The 16,249-nt window shown below is 42.7% G+C and overlaps 1 protein-coding gene across 8 annotated transcripts in view; it reads right to left on the bottom strand.

Annotated features, from left to right (window-relative positions):
• The window catches only part of SERGEF (secretion regulating guanine nucleotide exchange factor), a 231,521-nt gene that overhangs the window by 172,421 nt on the left and 42,851 nt on the right, over positions 1-16,249 (bottom strand). For all 8 annotated transcript variants that reach the window (XR_001885111.1, XM_017870122.1, XM_017870141.1 and 5 more), the window contains exon 9: positions 3,856-4,022. Coding sequence is in view for 7 of the 8 variants with exons in the window: in XM_017870122.1 (XP_017725611.1) it covers positions 3,856-4,022 (167 nt within the window). In the remaining variant the exon portion in view is untranslated. The remainder of the gene's footprint in view (positions 1-3,855; positions 4,023-16,249) is intronic.

Below are 16,249 nucleotides of genomic sequence, written 5' to 3' on the forward strand. Positions count from 1 at the left end.
GATGACAGTCAAAGCTGAACTGCAAGTTCTGGGAAGACCAGACAGGGATTTCATCTTGGAAACACAAAGAATTGAACAGGAAGCAGGAACATTCTATTGAGGTCCAGGGAATAAGGAACGGCGGCATCATACCAAGTCCTGCAACCTAAACTGGAATAGGAGGGCTTGGGGACAAGAAACAAGAGCAGAGAATAGAGCCAGGGCAAAGAATGGAGCAAGGCTAAAGTGGTACTGAAGAAGCCTGGGAAGTTATAGGTTAGTCAACATTCTCAGGAGTGCCAAAGTTGAGTTAGCAGCTAGGGATTAGAGACCTTAGCTATGAAACTGGCTTGGAAAGCAGAGAGCTGCTGGGGTATTCATCCGCAGTCAAGGAGCAAACAAACCTGTTCACACACATCCTGCCCTGTCATGTGCATGGTGGGATTAATCCAGATCACTGTACTACCCACTCTGGAATTTTCCAGGAGTGCCTAGAGAGGCCCAATATCTAAGGTAAAACTGACAGCGAATGAAACACAGAAGTTTTTACAACTGTAAGAACATTAAAGGAAGGCCTGCAAGGTCTAAAATCTCAAATAAAGTGTTTCTCCAGCTAGAGAGGAGACATGGCTCAGAAGAAAAGAATTGAGACATTTAGGGAATTACAGACCCTTATTCCCAGACTTCAAGCACCCAGCAAAGGGTTCCACCCAGGAAAGGGCACATAGAAAAAAGGACCTCAATTTTAGTTTATCTGTAGAGTATGTGACCTTCTTCAAGCACTTCAAGTTAAAGACCCAGGCTCACTGTTTATCTATTATGTGATCAGTAGGGGCCAGCTGAGTTTACCCATTCCTAGCCTTAGTCTCCTTATTCATAATGCAGCAATTGTGACACCTGCACACAGGTTTATCATGAAGACAAAATAATATATGCAAAGCATTTAGCATATTGGCCTATAATAAGCACTAACTAACTTTGTGTTTCTTTGCTTTCTTTGGTTCCCAGGAAGGGATGGTTATACCACAGTCTAGCTGTCTACCTGTGTTTTCCTCTCCTGCTTGGCTGTCCTTCTGGACCCTTCTGTGCAGACATCCTATCTGAGACACCAGACAATTCACTCCTCCTCTTGCTTATCCCTTGGACATTAAAGGCAATTAAGAATTAAAGGCAATTGGTCAGCTATGTGCCACACTCAGGTCCTCAAGGGTCAGGAAACATCAGCCTAGTCCAACGCTGTTCCTGTGCCTCCAGGTATCTCTGCACCTCTCTGGCCAAGCCCATGACCAGGGTAGCACCTAGTTTAGTGTAGCTCTTGTCTTCTCCGAGGTGAACCCACTCCTAGTAGCATATAGCTGCCTCCTGGACTGGCTCTCTCTTAGCCTCGAGCAAATATATGCCTAGCAGGCCAGACGTGGATATCCACAACTGGAGATAATTCCCAGACCCAATTTACCGGAGAGTAAGAGCCTGGAGTCTGAACCTGAAGTGAGACCAGAGAGTCTACACTCCAGCACCCCAGAGACTGGAGCTAGAAAAGAAGGAGCTCTAAAATGAAGCTGCCAGGGGGCTCAGGACTCAAGCCCACTCCTGATAAGCTACATAAAATTCCTATCAATGTCAGGCTCTTACACTAAATTTTGCACTGGCCATGTCTGTCACAGTGCTGCATACTGTGGCTACCACATGGCATTAAAAAACTTCAAAGGGTAAGAAGAGAATGGAATCAACAGTTTCTGAGTACCTACTAAGTCAAGAACTTTGCATGTTATCCTCACCAATACCAATACCTTAGGTATTGTGACACAGGGTATACTCATCTTGCCAACAGAACTAGAAACTCAGAAAAATCTAAGAATCCTCTATTCCTCCACTACTGTGCAACCTGACCACAAAGTCTTAAATGATCTGGGAAAGACAAAGAAAAACTAGAGTCTAAAGCACTATTTAACAGGCTCTCAGCACCTTAACTCACTAAGGAGACAACACTAGTTTAAATACTGCATTGCCTTATTTACTACTGGTAGAGCCAACTTCTGCCAAACACAATCTGGAGAAATATATCAAAAGTCATAAAGATGCTCCTGACCTTTGCCCTTGTCATTGCATCCCTAAGATCATATCTTAAGTAAACAGTTCAACAGAGATTCACTAGTGGTGAAAAAAAAAGGATGATCTAAATGTCCAATATCCAAAGAATGGTTTGAGAAATCCCAGAACCTTCTAATCATGTAATGTTTACTGTATAGCCATTTTAAATGTTCATTTTAAAGACCAAGAGGGAAAAAAGCAAAGCATCTGTGATAAAATAAAGATTGAAAACAAAACATCATAAATGCTATTGGTACAACTTATAGAAGTATGGACATGTGTATACACAAAAAGGAATGTAGCTGTTTTAGGGTGGTAAGATCATGGAAATCTTCCATAATACTAAGTGGTTTCATTATTATTACTGTAAAATTGTCTTTGTGGTATTGTTTAGTACCTTTTCAACCCAAGAGAAAGAGAGAGAAAAAAAGACAGACACATTTAACCCAGCACTAAGAAAAGGCCCAGGAAGACCAGGGCTGGGATGTGAAAGCAGAAACTGAGAAGCGTCCTACATACCCGGAAGGAGGAGGCCAGGCAGGGCCCTGGGGAAGGGAAGCCCTCTAGGTATGAAGAGGGTTGTCATTAGTCTGATGCTAATTACAGAAGTCTCACTAGCTTATTAATTTTTTTGACAGACTCTGAATGAAGACTGAATTCCTTCATTAAGCCAACTTGGGTTCAGAGGCACATTTCCTGTGTGGCCATCCTCATTCCTCTAAAAAATCTAGCCTTTTCTTTTTTTTAAGGGTAACAGTAAAGTAAAATTTAGTAACAGAAACACATACCCTGGAGAAATTAAGATTCCTGCCTTAAATGTAGAAATTCAAACCACTTCACAAAATCAAAGGGGTTTGAATAAGCAACTGAACTGCAGTGCTTTCTGGACTGGGAAAAATAAACACAAGTATAAAATATTTAGCTCAGTATTAAACGGCCCCTTGATCAGGTTCCAGCCCATCTTTCTGATATTACCTCATAATTGTCCCTCCAGATACCCAATGCTCCCGCCAAACTGAACCACCAAGTGATCCCCAAAATAGTTTCCTCCCTTTCCTACCCCCATGACTCTGTTCAAGCTGTTGTGCACACTTAAAATTTCTGTCTTACAACTGCTTGCTCAAGTCTGACCCATCTTCCAAAGCACAGATGAAAGCATCAAAGCCTTGTCATTGTCCTGGGGTTTTTTTTGGTTTTTTTTCGAGACAGAGTCTTGCTCTGTCGCCCAGGCTGGAGTGCAATGGCGCGATCTCAGCTCACTGCAACCTCTGCCTCCCAGGTTCAAGCAACTCTCCTGCCTCAGCCTCCCAAGTAGCTGGGACTACAAGCCTGTGCCACCATGCCCAGCTAATTTTTGTATTTTTAGTAGAGATGGGGTTTCACCATGTTAGCCAGGCTAGTCTCGAATTCCTGACATCAGGCAGTTCACCCACCTTGGCCTCCCAAAGTGCTGGGATTACAGGCGTGAGCCACTGTGCCTGGCCAGCCTTGTCATTTTCGGAGCCTAGGCCAATCCCTGTACCCTGAATTCATTTCTTGCTCTTCACAGTAGATCCAAAGTACTTTGAACCTCTAAGGAACTACACAGAGTCTGCCTTGCAGTACAGTTATCTGGGTAACTGACTTTTGACCACATTAAAGCACGAGCTCCTTGGAGTCAGGACCTCTTCAGATTCCTACATGGAACCTATCCATAATGCCTGGCACACAGTAGGCCCTCAGTAAATGCTTCACTGAAAGACAAGAAAAAGGCACACATTACATCTGTGTGAAGTCACTTCCTACCTCAGTTGCTCCAGTTAAGCAATGCAGAGATGAAGGCACGCTGTTCGGTAGTCTTGAACAGGGGAGGAATGAATCTTGCTTTTCTAGTTTCCAGCCTTCGTAAGTCTCCAACTTCCTCCCTAGTTGACCATAGTCTGCTCGGCCCCAGGTAAACACCTTGCCAGTTTCTAAAAACAAACATTATTTGAATTAAGACTACATTCCACAGCTGTGCTCTCATGGGTAGGCAATGAATTACAAGAGGAAGTGTGACACTGATTTTAGTACCAACTACCAGGAGCCTTCCTATCTTCCTGTAAAGAAGGCACACGCACTCATATTTTTACAGATGTGGAAATGAAGGTTCAGAGAGGTTAAATGACTTGCCCAAGATCAAACAAGCTGTAAGTACCAGAGCTGGATTCAAGCAGATTCATTCTAAAGTTTCTGTTCTTGCATGTTATATAGATATGGCTATGACTATGGATATAACTTCAACCATGCTTTATGGCTTTCCATTCTCTCCCTTCCCCACACACTCCTTGTGCTTTGCCCAGATGCCTGCTCTCAGGCTCTCCTCTCCCCCACCCAACCTAGGGCCCCATTTAGCCACCTTGAAGTTCTCCACTCCACAATCTCTTAGGGCCTAGCTCAACGAATGGCCAGTTTCATTTGCTTTCCCCTCCTTATAACATAAGGGGACCTTTCGGAATCTATGCTCTTACCAAAGGAGCAATTCTAACAATCCTAAGGCAAGTGTTTATGTGTGCTAGAGGGAAGGGAGTGAGAGAAGAAAAAAAAAATGGCAAAACCATTTGGAGCCAGAAAAGCATTTAGTCCCCCAGATGCACCACATGGGAAGCTGGCCAGTGCTAAAAATGACAAAAGAAAACGAGATTCGCAAAAGGAGAAATGGACTTTCTTCTCCCAGATAAGAGAAAATTCACCAAATTCATTCAGTTGTACCAAGTGCCACATTTGTTATTTCAACACAAATGCAAAATCTGATGAGGCATAGATTATTAACAGATTCTCTGCAATAAATATGCATAACCATGTGCGTTGTATAAATTCTTTATACATGTTTATTTTAACAAAGAAAAACTTTGCTTTAGAGACAAAACACAGAGCAATGCATATTAAATTCTAGACAAATCTACTACTGCATACTTTGTGTTTGGTATCAAAGCTTCATCTGGCCCCACATTCAACATATGGTTTATAGTGTCAGCTAAAAAACAACCATAGATTCATGGGGAAATGTCAGAATATTGCAGTGATACAAGGCTCTGCAGGGAAACAGTTCTCAGCATCAGCCTGCTAGCAGACACTAAGGTAGATACCAAGCAGTTTACAGGAATCTGACTTTTGGGCCTCCTCAAAGAGGAAACAAAGTCTGTGTAGCTCACAGGGTATATGAGATACCTCGTATATTATGAGAGCTGGGAGTAGGTCCATTCACACGTACTACTTCATGGCTCTTTGTGTGCTGTTCCTTTTGCTAAGAATGCCCTCTCCTTAAGTGGTAAACTATGGCTGCAGCTTTGGAGTCCAGCTCATGTACTACTAGTTCTATGAAACCTTTCTTGACTCCCCAGCTCTCCCCAGCTCTCCCCAGCAAGGGTGAAAGTCACCCTCCCGTGAGCCACCTTTATCATTGTACTCATCAACTACTATGCTGCCACTTGACAGGTGAAAAAATTAAGGTTCAGATAAGTGACCTGCCCAGGGTCACACAGCTAAGCCACATCTCTTTCTACTAGCCCATGGTATCACTCTGCATTGGTTATTAAGCCCTAGTCACTGCATAATCACTCAACACTCTTCCTTCACTTCTGCAAGATTACTCTTAAAAACCCATGTGCCCAGGACCCATAAGGCATCCAAAACTGGCAAACTGCCCCTCTACCTGAGCTGGCTAGGATTTCTAACCAGATTGCTAAGCAGGAGATTCCCAAGAAGTCAGGGGATAAGACTGTTGCTGCTTAAATGACTATAGCATTCCTCTGCTGGGAAAAACTAGGAAGTTGTTATCTCTAAGACTACAGAAATAATTTTATCAGAAATCACACATTGAATCCTTTATTTCACATGAAGTAAAACATCTTAGAGCTTTCCTGTTATTGATTATTGATGTCAAAGACAGTTAAGACTGGCAGAATATGGTGCCACCATTATTATAACCCTGATAGCAATTCAGCCATTCCACTTACATAGCACTTTTCACCTTCAAAGCACTTTACAAAGATTAACTAATTAATCCTCATACTCTCCGGGGAGGCCATAGACATTCTGGTTAAGGTAAGTCCAGAAACCAGGCTGACTTAATGTTCAGTCTTCAGTCTCAAGCCTAAATTTAATGCACTCTGAACTTGTCTGTTTCTCTTCAAAATGAACTCTGCATCAGAAGCCTCACCCAGGACAGAAGAGACCCTTTTATTTTTCCTTTTCTTTTAAACGGACATTTATTGACCTCTTCCCAGGTACCCAGTACATTCATTGACATTGTCTCAATCCTCACAATAATGCTGTGGCATATAGAGTATTAAGCTTATTTTACAGATGAGGTTAAATGATGAGAGTTAAATGATTCGGTTGGGTTCAAACAACAACCAAGTAGTTGAACCAAGATTTAAACGTGTGTCTTCTGACTCCAGGGCCAATGGTATCTCCAATGATTGCACAGCTGCTGTCACAGACTGACAAAACTTGGCTGATGAAACAGTCATTTTTACAATGTTTGAGGAAGAGGAAAACCCAGATTAAATGGATATGCTCTGTGTACCATCCAGCTTTCCTCACTAGAATAATCTTCTTCCCAGGAGCCCATGCAGAAATCAGGACTGTAAGTGCTGAAATAAAGGCATTAAACACATGGATGATAATTTTATGTCATCTGGAATAAAAGAAAATAAATCCACATACAAAAAATGCTCATTAATACATTGTAGATGAATGTCTGCATCAAGCTGATGCATGCTGTCAAATCCAGGGAGACTCAAATCACAAATTTAACAAATGGATCTTCTCCTTAAAGGATTATATATTACTACGATAAAAAAAAAATAGACACACTAAAATGTCATCCAAAAAGTATAGGTATGTGTCTCCAGGTAAATGATAAATGAGAAAGATGACAAAATAGCTCAAAACAAAGTCAGCAAGTGAAACACAATTTATAGGGCATGTCCATGTAAGAATTAGCACAGAATAACTACAGAGCCAAGCAGTATATATGGCAAAAAAATATCAACACAACACAGAAAACTACAGAGGCCAAATGAGAAGTATGGAAAAAGAACACTTAAGGGGTCTGGAACTGGAATTGTCCTGGCAGGCTTGAGGAAACAGGAGGCATTTAAGGTGAACTTCTGGATAAGAAAAGAAAATGGGAGACCGAGGGAGGATATTGAGGAGCAGCATGAGATGAGCAATGATATGAAAATCAAAAGGTGGCCGGGCGCAGTGGCTCACACCTGTAATCCTAGCACTTTGGGAGGCCAAGGCAGGAGGATCACCTGAGGTCAAGAGTTTGAGACCAGCCTGGCCAACATGGTAAAACCCCGTCTCTACTAAAAATACAAAAATTAGATGGATGTGGTGGCGCACGACTATAGTCCCAGCTACTGGGGAAGGTGAGGTAGCAGAATCACTTGAACCTGGGAGGCAGAGGTTGCAGTGAGCCGAGATGGCAGCACTGCACTCCAGCCTGGGCAACAGGGGGAGACTGTCTCAAAAAAAAAAAAATCAAAAGGCAGGAGAGTGAATGAGGGTCACTAGGGAAGTATACTGGGAGGGAAGTCAAGACTGCCAGGCTGGGGCTAGCCACAGGGAATTGCCATGGCTGGGTCTGGATCTCACCCTCCAGACCAGGGGTCCCTAAACTTGGTTGCTTATTATTAGTAAAAGAAAAAAAAAATTTTTTTTTTTTTGAGATAGAGTCTCGCTACATCATCCAGGCTAGAGTACAGTGGCATGATCTTGGCCCACTGTAACCTCCACCTCGTGGGTTCAAGCAATTCTCCCACCTCAGCCTCCTTAGTAGCTGGGATTACAGTCATGCATCACCACATCTGGCCAATTTTTGTATTTGTAGTAAAGACAGGGTTTCGTCACGTTGGCCAGGCTGGACTTGAACTCCTGACCTCAAGTGATCTGCCTGCCTCGGCCTCCCAAAGCACTGGGATTACAGGCGTGTGCCACCGCGCCTGATGTCTATTAGCAAAATATTTTTTAACACATCACCAACATATGTACATTAATTTATTTATTAAAGTATGCACATTCTATGTACAGTATCCTGCTTATTCTTGCAACAAGCCTGTGAGTTAGGCACTTTTACCATCCCCATGTTACTGACAGGGAACAAGGTACTTACCCAAAGTCACAGAGGTAGTAAGTGATAAGGTAAGAAAAGAAAGAAACAACAATAACACAAGCCTAGGATGCATCCAGGCCTAAACTAGAATTGAAGTCACAGGAAAACAAAAAAGAAAGAATTTACAGGGCTTGGCACCCCATTAGATGTGATTTTGAAAGGAAAGGAGAGGAAATAAACACCATTCTGAGATTTCACAATTTCAAGGTGAGTAGGAAGGTGATGAAGGTATAGAGATGCTACATCAAGGGTCCCGCTAATGGGAATTACAAAATGTTATTTAATTACCAAATTATTTAACTCTCCTGGGGTGTTTTGCAAACATGTTATCAAATAGTCAAATATAAATAAAACAGAAGAGAGTAAGGAGAAAGACTACTGGATGCAAACCACAGAGAGCGGGGGATACTCTGCGGGTAGGGGGTGAATGATGAATATTCAAGAGGCCAACTTCCTTTACCATCCATCAAGGGCTGCAGGTGCTGCAGCCATAGCTATAGGTACAAGGAGAAGTAGCTCCAGGGATGTCTGAGTTCTTCAGGGAAGAGAAATTTCTACCCTGTTCTAGAGAAGGGAGTCCTATAGGTGATAGAAAGATAGATTAGAGGATCATCCGTATTTTCTTGACAGTATCTGTCCAAAAAGGGAATATAATGTCACTGAAGATAGCAAAATGGAGTCAGCAAACCAAACCAAGGTAGATGTTATAAAAAGAAAATCCATGGGTAAGAGAGAGAAAAGGCCACATGACCTCTTCAGTCCCTCTCAACTCTAATATTCCAGGATGTTACAAGGCCATCTAGAATACACTCATGAAAAGGAGGAAGCTCTCTCCCTATAGGTTTGTTATATTTATGATTCACCTGTTTACAAACGTAAGTACCAGTTACTCTCTGGGTTATTCATTCTATGTCCTTCGAAGGTAAGAACCTGACTTCTGTCACTCATCCTTCATTCTGCCACATGGACAGAGACTTTATAAAAAGGCATTTGATGATAATACCCAGGGACTCGTCAAACACAGAACTAACTGCCCAAGAATCACCTAGCATCATCTTCCTGTACAAGGAGCAGGAAACAGGCAAGGAGAAAGCTCAGAGCACAGGGGCAGTCACACCACACTCCTTTCCGTATAGCATGTGCCATGCTGCTCCTCCACAAGGCCTCTAATATGGTTTGGCTGCATCCCCACCCAAATCTTATCTTGAACTGTAATCTCCATAATCCCCACATGTTGTGGGAGGGACCTGGTGGGAGGTAATTGAATCATGGGGTCAGTTTCCCCCATGCTGTTCTCATGATAGTGAGTGAGTCTCACAATATCTGATGGTTTTATAAGTGTCTGGCATTTCCCCTGCTGGCTCTCATTCTCTCTCCTGCCACCCTATGAAGGGGTGCCTTCTGTCATGATTGTAAGTTTCCTGAGGCCTCCCGAGCCATGTGGAACTGTGAGTCAATTAAACCTCTTTTCTTTATAAATTACCCAGTGTCAGGCATTTCTTCACAGCAGCGTGAAAGCAGACTAACAGAGCCTCCATACTGGTTCCCTCTGTCCCCAGTTATCCCTACTACCCTGACCCCATTCGCCTAGTCAGCTCCTACTCATCTTCAACTCTGCCCACTACTCAACTCAGATCAGGTTCCTCTGTGCAACAATCTCAGAGGACCATGTTCCACATCCTGGGAGCATTTACCTCAGCTTATAAATGCACACTCATTAGGACTGTTTAATTAATGTGTGTCTTCTCTTTCAGAGAGCCAGCTCCATGATACTGGGGACAAGCTATTTCACTCATTCTTGAGTCCTAGAATAATGCCCAACACAAAGTAGGCACTCAATAAATATCTCCCACCTGAATGAACAATTGAATAAATGAATCCAACCACCTCCCTACCTATCAACCTATCTACCTCTTACTCACCACTGCTGAGCACTACCATTCACTGGCTCCATAATCTTGAGCAAACTGCTCAACAACTCTAAGTCTTATCTGCAGAATGAAAACAAAAGCATCTCCCTTGTAGCATTGCTGCAAGGATACTTTTCCATAAAGCATATGGCACATACTAACTAGTGAATGGCCATTATTACTATTATGCTCCCAAACTGAACAACACAGCCTCATTAAGGATTTCCATGGTGTCACACAGCATTTCTACCACTTTGTCAAATCTTCTCAGCCAATTCCCACCTACCTAAGTGTTAGGGTCAATGTCTCTAATGATAATCAAAGAAAAGAAAGAACATTGAAAGCTCTATCATGGAATTTTGATTTTTAACATTAAAGCATAGTGGTTTGCACATCAGAAGTCTATAATGTACCAGATGAAACAAATTAATTAAAGGTAGGGAAAAGAAGAGAGTTAAAGGGAACAATGGAGAAGAAAGATGAAGCAAGATGAGTTGGAAAAGAGAAGAGAGGAGAGGAAGCTTTAACGTGAGACTCAATAAGACTTGAATTAAGATTCAGGTCTAATCCTGGCTTCTCTTCCAGGCTGAATGGCCTTGAACAGGTCCCTTCTTCTTTAGGGGCCTAGTTTTCCCATCTATAAAACAAGAGGACTGAAATAGATGACCTCTTGGATACCTCCCTGATCTACACTTTAATTTATGATGCCTAAAAATCTTCAGTGTTAAAATGACTGGTATACAATTTAATTTTATTGTCACCTTTGGAATATTTAGTCTCACCACTGTCCAAAAATAAAGCATGCATTCTAATATCAAAGACTACTCATATAGTTCCTAGTGTAAATAAAAAGTAAAACTTGACTGTATAGTTTGTTATTTTGTAGTAAAATGTCACAAGTTTCCAAAGTCATATCATAAACAATATCACATAATAAAAGGTTTGGATTTTTTTTAAGTTAATACAGAAATAAGATTCCCAAATATGGGCTGCCTAACTAAAAAGGGGAGAAAAAGCCTGCAAAGAGAATGAACAAAAGTTGAGGGGTTGGGGAGAATTTATTTATTGAAAGCTGACTCTGTATAAAACTGCTTTTGGCACTATCATTAAGTTACATAATTTAATCAACCCTGACTGATTATTGTGAATCCCATTTTACAGATTAAGAAACAGACCACAGAGGTTAAATGACTTGCCCAAGATCACATAGCTAGTAAGTGGCACAGCTGCAATAATAACAATAATAATTGCTAATATTTTGAGGGCTATTTCATGCTAAACTCTTCATATGGATTATCCCTTTTAATCCACAGAAATACCCTGAGTAGGCATTATAATCCTCAAATTACAGATGAAAATATTAACGCATAGAGAGAGGTTATGTCTCTGGCTCAGAGCCAGCAGCTCTCAATGGCAAAGCTAGGATGGGACCCAGAGGCCTGGCACCAGAGTCAGTGCCCTCAGTCATTGTCCTGAAGAGGATGCACAGGTCTGTTTGACCTCAGCTCCACTTTTCACTTGGTCACACTGGCTCTTCAAAAGTGAACATTCGCAAGGACTTCCTGAGGTTGTTCAGAGTCACAGGGACACACACGTGGGCTGGAGGCACAGAGAGAGCCAAGCTGATGAGTGAGTGAGTGAGCTTCATCCATCCTTGACCTATATGGCAAAGGTCAGATTCCTAAAACACAGAAGTATTACACACAGCTGCTCCATTTTCACCACTGACTTTCTTAGCTACCAAATCAGGGGCAGCAGTGATAGAAGTGAAGACAGACTGCACCCTGAGGAACACCAAGACTGACTGCAGAACTATCTACAACATGGGGTTAGGGTTTCCCAGAGAAAAGCAAGAAGTCAGGCTGGTTTCTTCTTCCAAGCTAGGCAAGAGCATGGCAGGAAGCCCCAGTCCTAGTTTGTTCAGTAGCTCCCTTGCCTCTCTCAAAGCATCTACGTTCGCTCGATGTTGGATGACTGCTCCTTTGTCAAAAGCATATTCAACTTCCTCCCTCTGGGGCCTTAGGACCATGCTCTGCCCCCAGCCCACAATGCTGGTCAGCCTGCAACACCTGTCAGCCTGCAAAGCTGGTCACCCTGCTTGTCCCACTTATGGAATCCTACTCCCCCTTCAGGGCCTAGCTCAAATGCTGCTGCCTCCCTAAAGCACCCTATCATCCCCTGGTCAGAATAAGCCATCTCTTCCTTTAGGAGCCACTGGCATGGTGCTTGTACCTCTGTTTCAACAACTTTCTATCCCTCCAAACATAGGGTTATTTGACTGCATATCTTAGTTTGCCCAATGAACAATGATCTTTTCTTATTCTCTCAGTGTTCCCCACAGCACCTAACACAGGGCCTGACCCAGAGCAGGTGTTTAGTGTTTGTTGACAGAAAACAAAGTAATAGGTATTGCTGTTACCACCAAGGACATCAGACACCATCTAAACCTACTCTCCAAAGAGAAAACAAAACTAAGGAAAACAAATAATTTTCCAAGTCACACAGCCTATATAGATAGAAACAGATCCAGGCGTTCACAATATTCAACAAATAGTTACTGAGCACTTTCTATATGCCAGGTGCTGTCCCAGGTGCTAGCGGCTACTGCACTGAACAGAACACATAAAATTTAATCCTAGCACTTTTGTAGGCCAAAGTGGGAGGATCACTTGAGCCTTGAGTTTGATCACTTGAGTTTGAGACCAACCTGGGCAACATAGCAAGATCCTGTCTCTACAAGCAATTAAAAAAAAAAAAAAAAAAAAAACTAGCTGAACAGGTAGTGCACACCTGTAGTCCTAGCTATTCCAGATGCTGAGGTGGAAAGATTGCTTAAGCCTAGGAATTCAAGGTTGCAGTGAGCTATGACCATGCTACTGCACTCCAGCCTGAGTGACAGAGCAAGAACCTGTCTCAAATTAAAAAAAAAAAAAAAAGACAAAACTCCCTCCCATCATGGAGCTTAAATCTAATGACAGGAAAGACAGACAACAGCAACAACAAAACATTACCTATGGCAAATGACTTTAATTGCTATAGAGAAATATAAAGTAGGGAAAGGAGACAGGCAGAGCTGGGGAGGGAGATGGCGGCCCAGGACCAGTGTCCAGCTCCCATCTTCCTTTCTGAGCTTCTCCTCTACAGCACACCACCTTTCCTAATGGAAGAACCTTAAACTTACAAGTCCCAGCCAACTCAAGTAGAAGCAATGAAACTTGCTTAAGCTGCCTCTCAAGCCTATGATGAAAAGGCAGGCAATAAACATAAATGCACTTTGTAAACCCTAAATGCAGGTGTTAATAACATTATGACTCTCACTCTCTAAAGCCAGTTTACAAAGAACCATCATGAGAGGCTGAACCATGAGTCCCTGCTTTCAGATGTGCTGGCTGAGGGCCTTGGTTTTCCTGTTCCTCTAGGGGTCCAGTAGCACATCACGCTGCTAGTTACACCTAGAAGCCACTTGGCAACCTGATTGAGGCCAGTGACTCTACAGATGTTTTCAAACACATTTCACATTCAAACTCTAAAGCTTCTTCACACACTTTTAGATTCTTATCAATAACATTTTAAAATGCAGGTTGCTGCCTAATCTTAGCTGCGTAATTAAAAAATAATCTTGCTTTTCTCCTTCCCGGCAAGAAAGGAAACTATACCCCAGGGCTTCTGCAGCTAAGAATCACACCCTGCAGAAAAGCTAGTAGGAGGCTGGGGGGCGGGGAGTGTGTGTGGAGCGGTTAGCGAGGGTAGCTGAAGACAAGCAGCAAGTCTAATCCCTTGATTTCAAAAAAAATGAAAATAAGGCTGAAAGAGGTGAATGATCTGCCCAAGGACACAGTATGTTTTGGTAGAGCCAGAACTAGGATCCCAATTTCCTGCTTCCCAGCAGACTCTGTCTGCTGCCTGGTGGGGACAGGAAAGAAGGACAACAAGCTGTAAGTCCTTAAAGGGTGAATACCATGTCTATGTGATTCTCCTTATACAGTGAGCGGAACACTGCTCATCTGGAGAAAGAGCTATCGGTTTTGGATTCTCAGGAGGATTATGGGAATAAGGTTCAAAGTTCTTTACATTCAATTCAGCCTCATAAACCATCTGAGCCAGAAGAAACCTTAGAGAACTTCTTACCCAATCATTTGCTTCTAGTTAGGTAAAATGAGGCCCAAAAGGAAAGTAACTTAACTACCCAAGGTCAAACAGTGAATTAGAAGTAAGACTAGACTAGAATCCAGGCCGCCCTGACTTCTAGTACATCTTGTCCACAGCTTCTTAGAAAAGTATAGGCATACTTCACTTTACTGCACTTCACAGATAACTGCAGTTTTGTTTTGTTTTTTTGTTTTAACAAATTGAAGGTTTGTGGCAACCCTGAGTCAAGCAAGTCTACTGACGCCATTTTTCAAACAGCACGTGTTCTGTGACATTTTGGTAATTTTTGCAATATTTCAAACTTTTCACAATTATTATTATTATTACATCTGTTATGGTGATCTGCAATGATCATTGATGTTACTACTGCAATTATTTTGGGGCATGATGAACCATGCCCATATAAGATGGCAAACTTAATCGATAAATGTTGTACGTTCTGACTGCTCCACTGACCAGCCCTTCTTCCGTCTCCCTCTCCTCAGGCCTCCCTATTCCCGGAGACACAACAATATTGAAATTAGGCCAATTAATAACCCTACCATGGCCTCTAAGTATTCAAGTGAAAGGAAAAGTCACATATCTCTCACTTTAAATCAAAAGCTATAAATGATTAAGCTTAGGGAGGAAGGCATGTCAAAAGCCAAGATAGGCTAAAAAGCTAGGCCTCTTGCACCTGTTAAGCAAGTTGTGAATGCAAAGGAAAAGTTCTTGAATGAAATTAAAAGTGCTACGCTAGCAATAAGAAAGCAAAATGGGCTGGGTGCAGTGGCTCACACCTGTAATCCCAGCACTTTGGGAGGCTGAGGCGGGTGAGGTCAGGAGATCAAGACCATCCTGGCTAACACGGTAAAATCCCATCTCTACTGAAAATACAAAAAATTAGCCTGGTGTGGCGGCAGGCGCCTGTAGTCCCAGCTACTCGGGAGGCTGAGGCAGGAGAACGGCATGAACCCGGGAGGCGGAGCTTGCAGTGAGCCCAGATCGCACCACTGCACTACAGCCTGGATGACAGAGCAAGACTCCGTCTGGCAAAAAAAAAAAAAAAAGGCAAGCAAAATGGCCTTTTAGCTGATACAGAGAAAGTTCTAGTAGTCTGGATAAAGGGTGAAACCAGCCATAACATTCTCTTAAGCCAAAGCCTAATCCAGAGCAAGGCCCTAACTCTCTTCCATTGTAGGAAGGCTGAGAGAGGTGAGAAAGCTAAGGAAAAAAAGATGGAAGCTAGCAGAGGTTGGTTCACGAGGTTTAATAAAAGAAGCTATAGGCTGGGTGCAGTGGCTCACACCTGTAATCCCAACACTTTGGGAGGCTGAGGCAGGGGGATCATGAGGTCAGGAGTTCAAGACCATCCTGGCTAACAAGGTGAAACCCCGTCTTTACAAAAAATGCAAAAACTTAGCCAGGCGTGGTGCTGCGTGCCTGTAATCCCAGCTACTCGGAAGGCTGAGGCAGGAGAATCGCTTGAACCCAGGAGGTGGAGTCTGCAGTGAGCCGAGATCACGCCACTGCACTCTAGCCTGGGCGACAGAGCGAGACTCTGTCTCAAAAAAAAAAAGAAAAAAGAAAAGAAGCTGTCTCCAGAAAAGTGCAAGGTGAAGCAGCAAGTGCTGATGGAGAAGCTGTAGCAAGTTATCCAGAAGATCTAGCTAAGAAAATTGATAATGGGGCTACACTACACAGCAGTTTTTCAACGCAGACCAAACAGCCTTCTATGGGAAGAAGATACTATCTAGGGCTAATGCAGCTGGTGACTTTAAGTTGAAGCCAATTCTCATTTGCCATTCCAAAAATCCTAGGGTGCTTAAGAATTATGCTCAGTGTACTTTGCCTGTGCTCCAGAAATGGAACAATGCAACAACAAAGCCTGGATGATAGCACATCTGTTTATAGCATGGTTTACTGAATATTTTAAGCCCACTGTTGAGACCTACTGCTCAGAAAGGAGTCCTTTGAAAATGTTACTGCTCGTTGACCA

Source organism: Rhinopithecus bieti, unplaced genomic scaffold (assembly GCF_001698545.2).
Source record: "Rhinopithecus bieti isolate Rb0 unplaced genomic scaffold, ASM169854v2 scaffold_986, whole genome shotgun sequence".
Taxonomy (NCBI): Eukaryota; Metazoa; Chordata; class Mammalia; order Primates; family Cercopithecidae; genus Rhinopithecus; species Rhinopithecus bieti.